We start from the raw sequence: 16,859 nt of genomic DNA, 5'->3' as shown, positions 1-16,859 counted from the left end.
GGTATTTGCTGGGTTAGCCATTTCCAGCTAGGGCAACAATAAGGATGCTACAATTGACTTTAGTGACCCTCGAATTAACTACAGATACACTAAACCTGCATGATAACATACTGTGCTACGGAATGCTAGAATACAAACTCACTCCTGCAACTGCTCCAAAAAAAATCAAGTTTTTAAAAACCCAGTGACATCATCAAGCAAAAGCCAGGATTTGCCTCAGCGTAAGAAGCAGAAAGAAAGAATTGGAAAGCAAACCACTGTCACATACTTTTGAGTAAACAGTTACATCATAGCATAAGCAGAAGCTTGGTTGACTTATTGCTGTCCGCAACTACCTAATCTCAGAACCATTTGGATGGTGCACTTGCACTGTTTTCCACTAGCCTCCTAGCGAACATCAAGCCACCACTCTAGGAACAAGGAACAGAGGACAACGATATGAGCAGAAATTGCAACTTTCCCAAAAGTATATTAAAATGTTTCCACTCTCAGCAGCTCAGGAGAAAAATGCTCCCTGCCATCAAGCACACAGTCTGTACTGTTGCCCGTTTGTGAGAGGCTGATACTATAATACGTATCAGCACTGTCAGAGTGATGACATTGTGTGGCTAATTCTATTAAACTACTGGAAATGTGCCTATGCGGACAAATAGGAGGCTGCAATATTCTTCATGGTCAAATAGCTTACTGGCACTCAGGGCTCAGGTCTGCAAATGATGAATGTCCACTTGGGTGAGACACAGGAGTTATCAACAGTTGTGGAACTATAAGACCATGTGAGTCACTATTTTCAGAAAAGAATCAGCATAAGAGAGAAAAAGAAAGTCCTTCAAGAAACCTTGTTACACAATTGTAAAATTTTTCAGTTACCAATTTCAGGATGTCAATTAAGGATTCAGATTTTTCTTTTCTAAATTTGCATCAGAGCAATTACACTGGTGACATATTAAGCACATTTTCAAAATTGCATAGTGTCTGAGAAATAGATATTCAGGGTCATTTTCATCCCCATTTTTCTTTTTTTGTAATTCTTTCATGGGATGTGGGTGCCACTGACAAGGCCAGTATTTGTTGCCCATCCCAAATTGCCCCTGATTTGAATGGCTTGATAGGCCATTTAAGAGTCAACTACATTGCTGTGGGTCTGGAGTCACATGTCGGCCAGACCTGGTAAGGATGAAAGATTAGTGAATCCGGTGATTTTTAGAACAATGAACAACAGTTTAGTTTTTAATTCCAGATTGAATTTGAATTCCACCAGCTGCCATGATACAATCTGAGCCTGTGTCCCCAGATCATTAGCCTGGGCCTCTGATTACTAGTTCAACTTTCTTTTCCAGACCCACTGTCAAATTCTAGAGAGCTCATTTGCTTTATTTGATAATCAATCTGTCCAGCAAGACCTTCATGTGGAACTTCTCCAACATTTTTCAGAGAAAGTTACAAACTATTTTGGGAGTACTATAGTCTAAAATATACTAATTTTAAAAAATGACATGCTCTTCAAACATGGGGTTAGCTTTCATATACTGATGATAGTTATGCTCTCAACTCAGTACTGTGCAACACCTTACTGGATAACAAATTGTGGATAAGTCAAAACTTTGTCCAGCAAAGGTACCTGATTCAGATCTCATTTGAAGGTCTAAACCCTAACCTGCATTTCACCAAGCATAGACTGAAGCTGACAGTGTGTAACCTCAAGTACCCTACTGAACCATAAAACGCGTTTCAAGCTTCAAGTTACATTCATTGCAAAAACCACTTTCATTCCCATGGCTGCTGAACTCCTTGTGTTCATCACTTCCAAGCTTGACTTAATACTATCTTCACTGGACCCCAGAACTCCACCTCACTCAAACTAGAATTGTACTTTCCATATTCAGTCCCACTCGTTTGCATCGACTTCCACGCCTCTCAAAATTCTCATCAACAGATCTCTCCATGGCCTCAGCCTCAACTTACTTTTACAATCTTTTCCAGTCCTGGGTTTCAATTCACATTTTGTTCTTCAAACCTGAACTCCCTGTACATCACAATCGCTTTAACCTACCTTTGATAACATCACAAACGTTTTAACTTACCTTTGCTATCAGAGCCTATAGTCACCAACATTCATATTAATTAATTCTCTTGCTAGACTCCTTCCACCTTCTATCTTAAGAACATAAGAACATAAGAACATAAGAAATAGGAGCAGGAGTAGGCCATCTAGCCCTTCGAGCCTGCCCCCCTCCTCAAAATCCTCTCTTCAACCACACTTAGGGTCACCTCACCTAACTCACTGGGGGCTCAATCCCTCCCCATGAAGTTCCTTGACCCATCAAGGCATTATGTAAGTAAAACTATTGTACTAAAAATGAACTTAAAGCATTTCACCCGAAACTGATAGTAAGCATTGATTTCTTAGTGTTTCAAATGTATGGATGATCCATGAATTCTCAAAACAATGCTTCTGAAGGTCCGATTTTCCGAGCTATTTACTGTAAACCGCATCGTATAATAGTCGGAAGCTGGTCGAGGATTTAAAGGCTGTCGCGGGATGTCTAGGCCTTAACTTTCTGTTGCATGAAACAATGGCATACACGCGCAAAGAAAATTAAACCTTCATTCAGAATATTTAAACTCTCTGAATAAACAACCAAGAGGATCGGAACGGTCACAAAATGGACAAGAAAAAAAAGGAATATATTTACATACACGGTTCAGCGCCTTCACTCCTCCACACACAACAAGCATCAAACAAGTCCTCCCAGACAAGAGCGGCTCAGCACCAAAGATGCGATCCCTGTGCCTAATTACTTTCAGTCACAATACGAATGTCATCCTCTATTTTAAATTAAACCTAATTTGAACTGAACTCTCCTCCTTCCAAGATAAATGTTCGAATTAAATGTTGCCAACGTTCAACCGTCTCCAACGGCTGGAAATCTGAAATTAAAACCAGAATATATTGGAAACGCTCAACGGATCTGGCAGCATCTCCGAGAAAAAATAAGAACCAAATTTCAGACAGAAACGTTTCAGGTCAGTGACCTTTCATCAGAAATGGGAACAGCTTTTAACCAAGTACAAGGGCAGGGAAAGGGGGATGGTGGGGTGAGGGAAGATTAAAAGGAAGGTTTCTGATGGGGTGGAAGGCAGAAATGAGTAAATGACAGGTTGCTGGAGGGAAAAATGAGATGGTGATGGAGCGAGTGGAGAAACAGAAGATGGGACTATTAGAGGTGTGAATGGGAAAGTAGAATCATCACCAACAGTTGAATAAATGGTTTCAGGATTTGTTGTTCAACTCAATGAGTCCAGAAGTGCCTAATAGAAAGATGACATGTTGTTTCTTGAGCTTCATTAGAACACTGCAGTAGGGTAACGACAGAGAGTACAGAATGAAAATTACAGGCAAGTGGAAGCTCAGACTTGTGGACTGAATGGAGGTGTTCCACAAAGCAGTCACCCAGTCTAGGTTTGGTCTCCCTCATGATGGGTGCCTGGAACTCGCTGCTGGGGTAGATAGTGGAAGTAGCTACAATAGTGACTTTTAAGGGGCGTCTTGACAAATACATGAATAGGATGGGAATAGAGGGATATGGTCCCCGGAAGAGTAGAGGATTTTAGTTCAGTTGGGCAGCACAGTCAGTGCAGGCTCAAAGGGCCTGTTCCTGTGCTGTAATTTTCTGTTCTTTATAGAAGATTTGCATCAGGAGTAGCAAACACAGTATACTAAATTGAGAGATGTACATGTAAAATCACTGCTTCACTTTGGAGGACTGTTTGGGCCTTGCACAATGAGGGGGGATGAGGCAAGTGTTGTATCTCGCGCACTTGCACAAGAAACTCGTTGGTAGGAGGGAGAGTGTTGGGGGGATTGAGGAGTGGACCAGGGTGTCACAGAATGAACAGTCCCTTTGGAATGCTGAGGGGAGGGGAGGGGAAGGAAGATGTGTTTGGTGGTAGTATCGTGCCAGTGGGGGCCAAAATGGCAGAAGATGATTTGTTGAATACAGAGACCAGTGGGATGAGGACAAGGAAAACCCTATCATCGTTCTGGGAGGCAGGTAAAGAGATGGGAGCAAAAGTGCGTGAAATGAAATGTGTAGAATCAAGGGCCCTGTCTACCACTGAGGTGACGGAGCCTTGCATGAGGAAAAAGGAAGACTATTAGTAAAGAAAGATACAGTAAGTAGTCTCACAACACCAGGTTAAAATCCAACAGGTTTATTTGGTAGCATGAGTTTTTGGAGCACTGCTCCTTCATCAGGTGATGAAGGGGCAGCACTCCAAAAGCTTGTGCGACCAAATAAACCTGTTGGACTGTAACCTGGTGTTGTGAGATTACTTACTGTGCCTATCCCAGTCCAACGCCGCCAACTCCACATTAAAGAAAGACACACATTGAAGCTCTTTGTCTTACACTCGTTAGGACAATTTTCAAGAATATAAAATGTAAAGGGAACAACAATTTATACTGCATGAGAAGAGAATGCTGATTGGTTGGCAGTGAATTCTGGTAGAGGCATTGTCATGGAGAATACCCCAGTTAACTGCTTTATTTAAATTCAAACCAAGCAAGTCAATGCTGATAAAGGCATTGTTCTGGGGAATGAGCCAGAGAGTGGCTGTTTCCCACATTGTTTTGTTGAAAAGGGTGCAATTTGTGTCCGTGTCCTTTCTGTCTGCAAAGGACATGGCCCTGTATATTAATAAATATAACTTTTAGCATGTGTAAGTGAGCCATACTGTGAGCCCAACTGATATTTGGTTGCCAGTGTAATTCTTAGCACACTCTGGATTGTTTAGCAAATGTTCTCCAATCACAAAATCATGTGTAATGTTGGACACTATGTTTTGCCAGCACAGGCTGGTTGGGTACAGTCAATACTTTGCCTGTTTTGGCAAATAGACATGTTGTTTGACATGATCTGCTAGTCTTTAGGACAGGTGACCTATATATCGAGCATCACACAAGCAATGAAATTCACTTACCACATTATTCATTAGTGTGATAGGCAGAATATCTTTTTGACTTGACAGCAGCATCTTGTTCCCAGCAAATACCACTTGTGTTGATACTGTATTGTGGCAGTACAAAACGGCTGGGGTTATCTGTTGCTCAAATTTTTGAGATACCTTACTCTTCCAGGGTAATTTGAGGCAAACTGGCCACTTTTCAGGACCACAAGTAGCAGCGGTAGGTCCATTCCTGAGATTTCACAACATGCAGCCTGATCAGGATAGCCATCTCACAGGATAGCTTTGATGCACCCTATTTCAGCATCTAGTTTTCACTGTGAACAAATGGCTTGGGCCCTATTTATGAGGTTGCCAATAAAGCCAATCTTATAGCGCATGGAACTATAGGAATCCCAATGCATATTGATTAGTATAGGTAGGCTTGCAAGCGACGATAGTAGAGAACCCCCAGGCATATTTCTCAACTATTCAAATAGCACATCAAGGAAAGAAATCTGATTTGATTGCCCCATTTCAAAGGTGAATTTGCAGATTAAACTGTGTAATGAAGTTCTTGCATGCAGCTGCAGATTCAAACACATTGTCTACATATCGGAAATATGCATGAATTAGGTTCGGTGTTATTCCATCAAAGATGCATTTCTCATGAAGCCCAATAAAGATGTTTGGGAAAGATGGGCCGAGTGAGGATTCCATGGCAACATGACTAAAAGGAAGGCATATCAGCAGCACTAGTATGGAAGTTGGCATTGCCAGAGTAGATCCAAAGACAGAGAAACTGAGAGAATGAAATCAATGGAAGGAGGGTATGAGCAAGTGTAGTCAAAGTAGCTGTGGGAATCAATGGGATTATCCCCAAAAATGGCAACAGGTAAGTTGAGGAAGGGAAGGGATGAGTCAGAAATGGATCATGAAAGCAAAGGTGGAAATTGGAAGAAAAATTGATTAGATTTTCCAGTTCAGGATAAGAGCAGTAAATGACCCATATGAGTTCGTGTAGCAGCTCTTTTTTTATTTAGAGGAAATTAGTGAAACCAAAGGATATATTGTTCAATGTGAGAACAAGATCAGCCAGGTGCAGAAGGATGGTGGCAGATGAGGACTTATTGTGTCTCCATTCAAGGAAGAAGCCCCAAGACTGTCCTGATGGGGGGGTTGGAGACTTGGAGGGATTGTAAATTCATGGTGAAAAGGAGATAGTTAGGGCCTGAAAACAAGAAACTGTTAAAAGTGGCAGAGGGCAAAATAAAATCATGGATGTAGATGACTTGGAAGAGGGACTGAAGGGTGGGTTAGTAAATTTGCTGATGACACCAAGATTGGTGGAGTAGTGGATGAAGTGGAGGAAGTCTTGTAGGCTGCAAAGAGACATTGATAGGATGCAGAACTGGACCGAAAAGTGGCAGATGGAGTTTAACCCTGATAAGTGTGAGGTGATTCATTTTGGTAGGACAAACTTGAATGCCGATTACAGGGTCAACGGCAGGGTTCTAAGGAACAGAGAGATCTTGAGGTTCATATCCACAGATCTCTGAAGGTTGCCACTCAAGTGGATAGAGCCGTTAGCGTTTATTAACAGGGGGTTTGAGTTTAAGAGTCGTGGGGTTTTGCTGCATCTATACAGGACCTTGGTGAAACCACATTTGGAATATTGTGTGCAGTTCTGGTCACCTCACTATAAGAAGGATGTGAAAGTGTTGGAGAGAGTGCAGAGGAGATTGACCAAGATGCTGCCTGGTTTGAAGGGTAGGTCTTATGAGAAAAGGTTGAGGGAGCTAGGGCTTTTCTCTTTAGAGCAGAGGAGGATGAGAGGTGACTTAAATAGAGGTTTATAAGATGATGAGGGGGATAGATAGAGTGGACGTGCAGAGACTATTTCCTTGGGTGGATGTAGCTGTTGCCGGGGGCATAACTATAAGGTTCATAGTGGGAGATATAGGAGGGATGTCCGAGGTAGATTCTTCACTCAGAGAGTGATTGGGGTGTGGAATGCACTGCCTGCTGTGATAGTGGAGTCAGACACTTTAGGAACTTTCAAGCTGTTATTGGATATGAACATGGAGCACACCAGAATGATAGGGAGTGGGATAGCTTGATCTTGGGTTCAGACATAACTTGGCACAACAGGCCGAAGGGCCTGTACTGTGCTGTACAGTTCTATGTTCTAGATGAGATGAGACTGGACAAAAGGAGAAAAAAGAGTTGAAATCGGAAGAAATCAGTTCAATGGACAAGAATAGGTGAAACGATGAGTCATCAAGGCAGTCCTGTTTGTGAATCTGGGGAAAGAGTTAGAGCGAGCTGTAAAAGTTGGAGGTTATGGAGGAAAGAATTCCAGAAAAGATGACATCAGTAATTCTGGGAAATGAAGGTTTGATGTTCAGTGGTGGAGTCATGGTCCAGGGAGTGGTAGGGGAAAGTGATGTTTAGTCTTTGCAAGGTAGAAGTCCATTCAGCAGACAACAACAGTCCCAGCCTTGTCAGCACATTTGATTTATTCTCACATGTATTAGTATACAGTGACAGTATTGTTCCATGCACACCATACAAAGCATACCATATATAGAGGAGAGTGAGTGCAAAATGTACTGTTACAGTCATAGCTAAGGTGCAGAGAAAGATCAACTTAATACGAGGTAGGTCCATTCAAAAGTTTGATGGCAGCAGGGAAGAAGTGGTTCTTGAGTCTGTTGGTACACATCCTCAGACTTTTGTATCTTTTTCCCGGCGGAAGAAGGTGGAAGAGAGAATGTCCGGGGTGAGCAGCGTCCTTAATTATGCTGGCTGCTTTTCCGAGGCAGTGGGAAATGTAGACAGAGTCAATGACTAGGAGGCTGGTTTGAGTGATGGATTGGGCTACATTCACAACCTTTTGTAGTTTCGGACAGAGCCAGAGCCATACCAAGCTGTGATACAACCAGAAAGAATGCTTTCTATGGTGCATCTGTAAAAGTTGGTGAGAGTCATAGCTGACATGCCAAATTTCCTTAGTCTTCTGAGAAAGTAGAGGCGTTGGTGGGCTTTCTTAACTGTAGTGTTGGCACGGAGGGACCAGGACAGGTTGTCGGTGATCTGGACATCTAAACACTTGAAGCTCTCGACCATTTCTACTTCATCCCCGTTGATGTAGACAGTGGCATGTTCTCCTTTACGCTTCCTGAAGTTGATGACTATCTCCTTCATTTTGTTGACATTGAGAGAGGGATTATTGCCATCGCACCAGTTCACCAGATTCTCTATCTCCTTCCTGTACTCTGTCTCGTCATTGTTTGAAATCCGACCCACTATGGTGGTGTCGTCAGCAAACTTGAAAATTGAGTTGGAGGGGAATTTGGCCGTACAGTCAAAGGTGTATAAGGAGTATAGTAAGGGACTGAGGGCACAGCCTTGTGAGGCACCACTGTTGAGGATGATCGTGGAGGAAGTGTTGTTGCCTATCCTTACTGATTGTGGTCTGTGGGTTGGGAAGTTCAGGATCCAGTCGCAGAGGGTTTGGACCTGAGGGAGTGGAGCGCTGCAAGTTCAAAGGGAGGTAAGTCAAAGTGAGCAAACAGAGCAGTGAAATTAAGATGTCCGGAGTCACACCAGCAGTTCCCAATCAAAAGAGGATAAGAGGCCAGAGCAAGTCCAGGTGATACAAGAATTCTGGAGACAGGAGAAAATGTCCATTGAGCAGAAGCAAGATTCCTGGCCAAAGAAGTGAGATTGAAGATGAAGACAATGGGCTGAAGGAGGACAGATAGACAAGAGGAAGGAAAAGAGTGAAGCAGCAGAAACCAAACATCAGCACTGTCCACCAAAGCTGCCACTCCTCAGCAGGCTGAATCACTGAAGGAGGAATCCGCAGAGGGTCAACAGAGGGAATTTCAGCTGGTAAAGAAAACCAGTATGAAGAAAGAGCCAAGAAGGGACCAAATTATTTTCCAGATCAGCAGCGTGAGGTGACTCCCATCTGACAAAGTTGACAGGGGCTGCTGTTCTTCAGACAAGGAAGAGCAAGAGTGTTAACTTCGGAAGGAGCAGCAAAACTCTTGGGAGCTGAAGGAGGACACATATGGGTGGCACAGCGGTCAGCACTGTTGCCTGACAGCGCCAGGGACTTGGGTTCGTATCCAGCTGTGGGTGATTGTCTGTGTGGAGTTTGCATGTTCTCCCTGTGTCTGCATGGGTTTTCTCTGGGTGCTCTGGTTTCCTCCCGCAGTCCAAATGTGTGTCAATTTGGTGGATTGGTTATGGTGATCGGCGGGGGCGGAGCTTAGTGGGATGTTGTATCACAGAATAGGTGCAGACTTGATGGGCCGAATGGCCTCTTCTGCACTGTAGGGATTCTAAGATAGAAGAGGTAAGTGGAAATCCCGTTGAAGATAAGAGCAGGACATTCTTAAGGCATTGTTGGAACAGAAGTGGCAGCAAATTAAATGCTAAATGCAAAATCAAAATACTACAGTTGCTGGAAATCAGATCAAAACAAAGTGCTGGAAAACCTCAGCAGGTTAGGTAGCATCTGTGGAGAAACAGAAATAGAGCTAACCTTTCAAAGTCTCTGACTTTTCTTCAGAACTGGGAAAAAGTTAGAAATGCGAGGTTTAAAGAAGTCCAGAGGCAGAGAAAGGGCAAGAACACAAGGGAAGGTTTGTGATAGGGTGGAAGCAGTTGCTGTTCACTGAACAATGGCTGCAGAGAGACTGCGAAAGCGTCTTCTCCGGTTGTTCTTGGCTCGGAGGACCTGAGTCTATGTTCGTTGTACTTGGAGGACTGAGGGAGGAAAAAGGCTTGAACCGTGTAGGTAAATGTGGTTCTGTTTCCTTGAATTTTGCATATCGATTTAATTCCAGGGTCGACCGAGTGTAATTGTTTGTTTCTGTAGTTTTACAAACGTGTTTTTTTTTCCATTTGTGCGCTGGCTGTTGTAGTAATTTGAGTAAATCGGTTGAGGCCTAAAAGCGCAGTTGAAGCCTCGAAGCAAGTTCGAGAACTTTCCGCCACCAAAACTGTCAACAGCACCGTTTCGCGCGAGTTTCTGACTGACTGCCGGTAGGCCCAAGAAGGAGAATTATTCCTGGGAAACGAGGGTCTTCGTCATTATTGTTGATGTGAAAAGCCATAACTGGCTTGAAAGAACGGAATTGCGAACTTGTTATACGAAAGGATAATGTATAAATGAAAACCTAAATAATGAACGTTTTAAACGGTACACATGCTGGAAATATTATTTTCAATTACCAGCCGCCAATATAATTTTGATTTAATTTTTCACTTAAAACATTATTTGAAATCACTCTGTCCCGTTTATTCCATGTTGGAACAGCTTTTCTGTTGGTAGTATGGCCGAGGACCGAGCAAGGCTGCTGGCCAGCCTCTGGTGTTTTATCCAAGCACATACACCAATCTTCCTTTTAAACCCGAGCCCAGAATGTCGGCACGCTACACTACCCCGTGCCCTTCTATATTTCACTGCTATGCATTCTCCAGTCAGATAATTCTGCAATGCTTGAAGCTGAAACCTTCCTCCTTGATGAGTGCAGTGCCACACAAGATGGACATTTATCCGCTGAGCCACTGTAACTCAAAAAAAACTATGATTCAAAGTAAATGAGTTAACTTTTTAAAAAATCTTGACAATTGAATTAAAATGATTTCAGATATAACAAGTTATACAATGTTCCTTAATCCCCATCTTCCTCTTTAGGTCGCTGCATCTTTTGCCGTTCAAGAGGCAGAGGAGGAATAAGCAATAAGATTTAACTCTTCAAAGGTACGAGGGAGGGTAAATGATTCTTATATTTTTCTCTCTGCCATCCTGTCTTGAATGACCAGATTTCGCTTTCCATTTGCAGCTATCATTAGTACCTTACATTCTGAAAGACCTTAGAAATAATCTTGAAGATTATGATCTGTCTGTCCGGCCTAGCCCCTTCTAAAGGTCATAGCTCATGCTGAGGTATGTGTTCGTAGGTGACAACATTCCTTTCGTGTTTTGTCTAAGTGGTCGTTAGTAACCCAAGTATAAAAATTGGTAATTACTCAACCATGGAAACACGTTGGCAAGCTTAATTGTGTCTTTGCCCACAGTCCATATATGTACTTTTTAACGGTGTTCAAGCTAGAACCCAAGCTTTTTGTTTGATTTTAATAATCAAGGGAAGTTAATTCCAATTTTATTCCTCCACAGCAGTCCTGGTTGAGTTAATTCAGTGCAGACTGTGGGTGAACTTGGCACTATGCTGTCCTGTATGGTTACTCAGTATGGCACCATAAGTTCCATTTGCCTACTGAGTTGGTGGTGATGAGAGGCAGAACGGATTGATGTGCTTTTTGACTGGACTGGATTGCTATTCGTTTTTTTTTAAAAAATAGTCACTGGGTGTAGAGTACTGTCCCATTTGTATCTCTTAGGTGAAAAAATAGTTAAGGGATGCTTTTTCCTGCTCTGTGTAATAACATTTAAAGTGAGTTCAGGAATCAAACATTGCAGCAGAAATTGGTTGGGATTATTTGCCAAATTTGGAGCAGAACCGAAAGTTCAAAACTCGCAAGGGCACAACACAATTTCAAATTGTATGCTGTCTCTTGTCAACATTATCTTGGCAAAAGTGTTCAGTGTTAGCATGCTGCTCTTGAAATCAGCAAATTTTTTTTTAAGTTTGATGAACCAAAGTTGAAGCAATTTGTCAGATAGTTTGTGACATTCTTGCATGGAACTTTGAGGAATTGGAGCAATAGTTTCCACTTTTTATGCAACTGAATCCTTTTTACATGTTTTAGATTACTGTCAGTAACAGGGCTGTACTCTGGTAGCAGAAAATAAAATGCAGCAGATCCTTTCCCCTTCTGTTCAGTGATGTGCTGCTGGTGGAGGGATCGAGATGATTTTCTAAAATTAAGAGGCTTAGGCTCTAAGGCACCACAAAAAAATGAATAGATGAGGTAAACAGGGATGTAATAATTAGGTCAGAGAAAAAGAGATAAAAATGCCAACTCTAAAAAGTCATGAGAAAGTATGAGTTAAATCAAAGCTCATTGCACTGTTCCTTAATCACTGTGAGAATGTAGGAAAAGTGCATATTCAGAGTTTGGGAGGCACCAAAGAAGAAAATTCAGATGAGCATTGGATTAATATATTAATACAAATTAAAATTTAAAAGCTATTAATAGAAAAAGAGGGTGAAGACAATTGGCTAACAGACGGGAAGCTTTTCTTGCATCAGGTACAGAAATATGAGAGATGACAGAAGATTCAATCTCTTGGCAATGAGAACAGTATTCAAATTTATGATTAGACATACTTTTAGTGAAGAATTAAGAGGTACCGAGGGGATGGTGACAGGGGATTAATGGGGAAGGAAAGGTTTTTGCCATGAAAGCAGCACAGCTTCTTGGGAATAATTTTAGAAATAGAGGAGATGATGTAAAATTACAAAGAAGAACCAAGGTTCGGGCAATGAGAAAATGTGATAGTTGTTAGTTGGATTTGAGAGAGAGGAATTACTTGAAAAATTTGGAGAAATATTTTATTGCCTCATTAAAGGGTGTGAAGGAAGTTGCAATCTGAGTCAAACATTGCAGTGTAAGAGGGATGTGGATTCTCTCATCCACTGCATTTATTTCCAATAATAAAGCTTGCAATGAAGTTGACAATATATGTTGAAGATGGCAAAGAAAATTGGGTTGCTTCTGTTTAATTTTCAAATCGCTGCTAAATTGCAACTTGATGCTACTTGTATTAAATACCTATATTTTCCATAAATTTTTTTTGTGAATAAAAGTTGTAGCATGGTATAAATGAATCTATATTTCAACATGTCATGATTGTGTTTGTGTTTAATATTGCAAGTTTGCAATTTGGGAATGTAGTTAACAGTCTAAAGTATACGTGTCATACTTAATTTGTTGAAGTAGAAATCAAATACTTGTCTTGATATTTCTGGCATTAAGTGTTTAAGTATGAACATCAAAACTATTTTGTCTTAATTTCTTTTAAAATACCAGAATTTGAGGGCCAATTCTGAAATGATTAGCTATAAGAATTTTCTGCAGTAGAGTAGGCACATAAATTCAGTTGTGAAATTCCATGTGAAAAGTCAGAGGTTGAATTTTAAGTTATTTACACAGCAGTTATTAGAATAACGTTTAATTGTTGGAAGATTGAACTCTAGTCTGTTGTGACCTAAATCAGCACCATTTCTTTCCTTTGTTCTTCAGCATGTTTCTTCAGTAGTTTATTTCCACTGCTGATTGCAAGTCCCTTTATAAATTCCTACAAAAATTACAATAAGAATATTTTTCAAATATTTACTATCTAGATAGCAAGAATGATTGAAAAGGACATTATTTTATTGTGCCAGTGTCTTTTTCAAAAAACCCTCCTGTAATGCATTAATATGTTATTTGAAAAGTAAGAAGACAAATTAATACTTCATCCAGAGGAGAGTAAAATCACTGACGACAACTTCTTGATTCCCATGTGTGGATTCTAGAAGTTGCAATCAGTTACAGACGAGTAGTGGCAAATGCTGATAATTTTGTCATTGTTACTGTCACAAGATCCAAGTTAAACTAATATTTCTTCTCCCTGTGTGCTTTTTTTTTTAAACAAAACTTCTTATACCACCCTCTAAAGTATTTTGTAAATTGAATTCATGATGTCAGTGCACCTACAATGTTTTGTGAGAAAGGGATTAACCACAGTTACTTTGTAGATTAATCTCTTGTTCATTGTAAAAGACCTGGCTTCTTTTTCTTTTGCAGTTGTTTATTGAGAGCCTTGGCTGAGTAGCGCAGAAATAATCTGGAAACATGTCCGAGAACGACACTGATAATTTAGTCAACAGCGGCAAATATGAGGCTGGCAAGAGCAAACGGAATGTTTGCCGAGACTTTCTGCGCAATGTCTGCAACCGTGGTAAGAATTGCAGGTACTTCCACCCAGATGATATTGAGGCCACCGACCTTGCCGACATAAGGAACGACACTGATAATTTAGCCAACATCGGCAATGATGAGGCTGGTAAAAGCAAGCAGAACATTTGCCGAGACTTTCAGCGCAATCTCTGCAACCGTGGTAAGAATTGCAGGTACTTCCACCCAGATGATGTTGAGGCTTCTGACCTCACTGATGTAAGGAATGACACTGATAATTTAGCCAACATCGGCAATGATGAGGCTGGCAAAAGCAAACAGAACATTTGCCGAGACTTTCTGCGCAATCTCTGCAATCGTGGTAAGAATTGCAGGTACTTCCACCCAGATGACATTGAGGTCTCCAACCATACTGACCTAAGTGATGACGCTGATAATTTAGTCAATAATAGCAAATATGAGGCTAGCAAGAGCAAACTGAATGTTTGTCGCGACTTTCTGCGCAATGTCTGCAACCGTGGTAAGAATTGCAGGTACTTCCACCCGGACAATGTTGAAGCGTACAATGTAGGTGACATGCGGCATGAGTCAATCTTTTGTCAGTACTTTCAGAATAGCAAATGTACCCGTGAGAACTGCACATTCATTCACGGGACAAAGGGGGAAGAAAATTACTACAATAAAACAGGAAAGCTTCCTGCCCACTTACAACAGACAGTGGCTGTGACTTTTGGGCTCTCGCCCTCTAACCTTCCTCTTATTACAAAGGAAATCCCATTCTGCCGTGACTTTCTAAAAGGCAAGTGTCGAAGAGGTTCCAAATGTAAGTTCCAGCATTTGAAACGTGATGACAATGATAAAAAAATTGTAGAAAGAGTGTCATCACAAGATAGAGAACTTTCTCCCGAGATTTGTAGATATGATCGTTTGGATGACCTCTATGAGACTGAAAGATGTGATTATGAACAACATCCGAAAAGGAGGAGGGTCGAGGGCCTGCGGTTTGAAGTATTTGATTATAGCACTCCTAGTCTGCGCCCACGTGAATTGAGTTTTTTGGAGGAGGAAAATCATATGCTCAGAAAGCGCAATGAAGAACTCAAAAAGCAGGTGTCAAGTCTAATGCTGACCAATGAGATCCTTCTGGAACAGAATGCAGATCTGCGCAAGCAGGTGAAGTTGGGGATCCTGAAAACTGGGGCTGACCCAACGCAACAACCAACCATGCACACTGTTACTAACTATAACCATAGCATAGTGGAGACTCATACCACCCTGAGCAACCAGACACTGAGGTCACAGCCCATTTCTCATCAGGAGTTGATAGCGCAAGCTAGAGCTCATAATGCTTTGTGTGCTGAAGCTACATCCCAAAGTCCACCCCGTCTTAGCGCTTCTATCGCTGCACCCTATGCCCAGGGGATGGCATCGCCAGTCTCAATGGCACCACTTGCCCTCCCTACACCAGTGGCAGGTACACAATCCCTACCAGGAATTGCCATGAGTTACACCACCACTCAAATGGTCAGTTATCCAAATGCGTCACAGAGTATGAGGTTCCTCTGTCGTGCAGAAGAGAGTTGAGGTTGGAAGATATTACAAAAGATTTCTGTTTCCTTGTTAAAAGCAAATTAATGCAGATGCTGGAATCTGAAACCAAAAGAGAAAATGTTGGAAAATCTCAGCAGGTCTGGTAGCATCTGTAAGGAGGGAAAAGAGCTGACATTGCGAGTCCAGATGACCTTTTGCACTTTCTATGCCTTTTAGCTTTGACAAAGGGTCATCTGGACTCAATGTCAGGTCTTTTCTCTCCTTACAGATGCTGCCAAACCTGCTGAGATTTTCCAACATTTTCTCTTTTTGGTTTCTGTTTCCTTGTTGCTTCCCATCGCAATTGTGAAAACTAGTTTAAATATGATCCTCAAAAGAGGGAGTCTCGCCATCAGCAACCCTTTTGCAAAAACAGTGAATCGATGAGGATGATTTTTATTCCTGTGTCAAATGGTGAGTGTTGATGAACTCACCAAGGGAGCTGCCAATCCAGAATTGTACCTCAGCAGTAGTAGCAAACTGAAATTAAACTATCCTTCAGTTTGCCACTATATAAGTTGCAAATGTTTTTGAAAAGGACAGATTAAACAGAAGCCATGTTTTTGAATGCTTTGAAAACTTGGTGTCAGAAAAGGTGTGGATTTTGTTTTGCTCGCATTTAGGGAAAGCAATGTTTTTGACTGCACATTGCGATACCCAGACCAACTTAAGTTCTCCTACTGCTGCAGTTGGAATAGTTTTGCCTGCACTATGGCTGCTCTGTCCGCTCTTGTAAAACTCGTTTCATTCAACAACAAAAAAGTAGCTTTTTAAAGAAAAACTGTGCATGCGCTAAAAAGCATTGCGCCTGTTCAGCAGTTGACATGTTTTTAAACCAGGACGTTTTTACAGAAATAAAAGTAAATCACTCTTGCCACTACCCCCTCCCAAAAAAAATACACGACTGCTTTGATTGTGGTCAGTGCAGTAATTGGAGGATATACGGAAGTTGGCATCACAGATGTCTATCTATTCTTTCTGTTGGAGAAACTGTCCTGTAAGAGAAATGGGACAGTTTCCCCCACTGACTTTGGGGGAGTGGGGACTGCAAATCTACAAAAATGTCTATCTTCCTATAAATGCAGTAACATGGGGCTAACATGACATGCATGCATTTGAAATAAGATCACCTGAAGCACCGTGGGCTAATGACTCCCAACTACTGATGGTCATCAAGCTGTCTTGTTCACAGTTCATCAACTTTGAGCGTTCAAATTCAAATTGTATTAATGAGCTCTTTGTTAAGTGAAAAATTGTTTTTAAGAAATACTGATGGCAAGACTTCCTCTGTATAAACTAAACAAAAGAATCTGCAAGATCAGTGATGGATCGACAGTCCATCAAAACAAATGATTCAGTGGGATACCATACAAATTTCCAAACTACTTACTTTCCTTTTCTTCTCCCAGCAATTTATGAAATTGTCACTTTTTTAGTTA

At 41.4% G+C, this 16,859-nt stretch overlaps 2 protein-coding genes across 11 annotated transcripts in view; one reads left to right on the top strand and one right to left on the bottom strand.

Moving 5' to 3' along the window:
- zc3h10 (zinc finger CCCH-type containing 10) overlaps positions 1-2,779 on the bottom strand; it is a 109,436-nt gene extending 106,657 nt beyond the window's left edge. For 2 of the 4 annotated variants that reach the window (XR_013889914.1, XR_013889913.1), the window contains exon 1: positions 2,701-2,754. The gene's annotated coding sequence lies outside the window, so the exon portion shown is untranslated. Of the gene's footprint in view, positions 1-2,700 lie in introns of all 4 variants that reach the window. The other 2 variants (XR_013889916.1, XM_080218054.1) reach the window with 2 other exon arrangements.
- Positions 2,780-2,924: 145 nt separating this feature from the next.
- LOC145362021 (zinc finger CCCH domain-containing protein 10-like) overlaps positions 2,925-16,859 on the top strand; it is a 30,868-nt gene continuing 16,933 nt past the window's right edge. The window contains exons 1-4 of one of the 7 annotated variants that reach the window (XM_080218050.1): positions 2,925-3,027; positions 10,661-10,726; positions 10,809-10,912; positions 13,720-15,475. In XM_080218050.1, the coding sequence (XP_080074176.1) occupies positions 13,768-15,414 (1,647 nt within the window). In that variant the 5' untranslated portion in view covers positions 2,925-3,027; positions 10,661-10,726; positions 10,809-10,912; positions 13,720-13,767 and the 3' untranslated portion in view covers positions 15,415-15,475. The other 6 variants (XM_080218049.1, XM_080218048.1, XM_080218052.1 and 3 more) reach the window with 6 other exon arrangements.

Source organism: Carcharhinus amblyrhynchos, chromosome X (genome assembly GCF_965287045.1).
Source record: "Carcharhinus amblyrhynchos chromosome X, sCarAmb.v2.hapA, whole genome shotgun sequence".
Classification (NCBI taxonomy): Eukaryota; Metazoa; Chordata; class Chondrichthyes; order Carcharhiniformes; family Carcharhinidae; genus Carcharhinus; species Carcharhinus amblyrhynchos.
The sequence above is the reverse complement of the archived record's forward strand: the minus strand, read 5'-3'. Positions and strand labels throughout refer to the sequence as shown.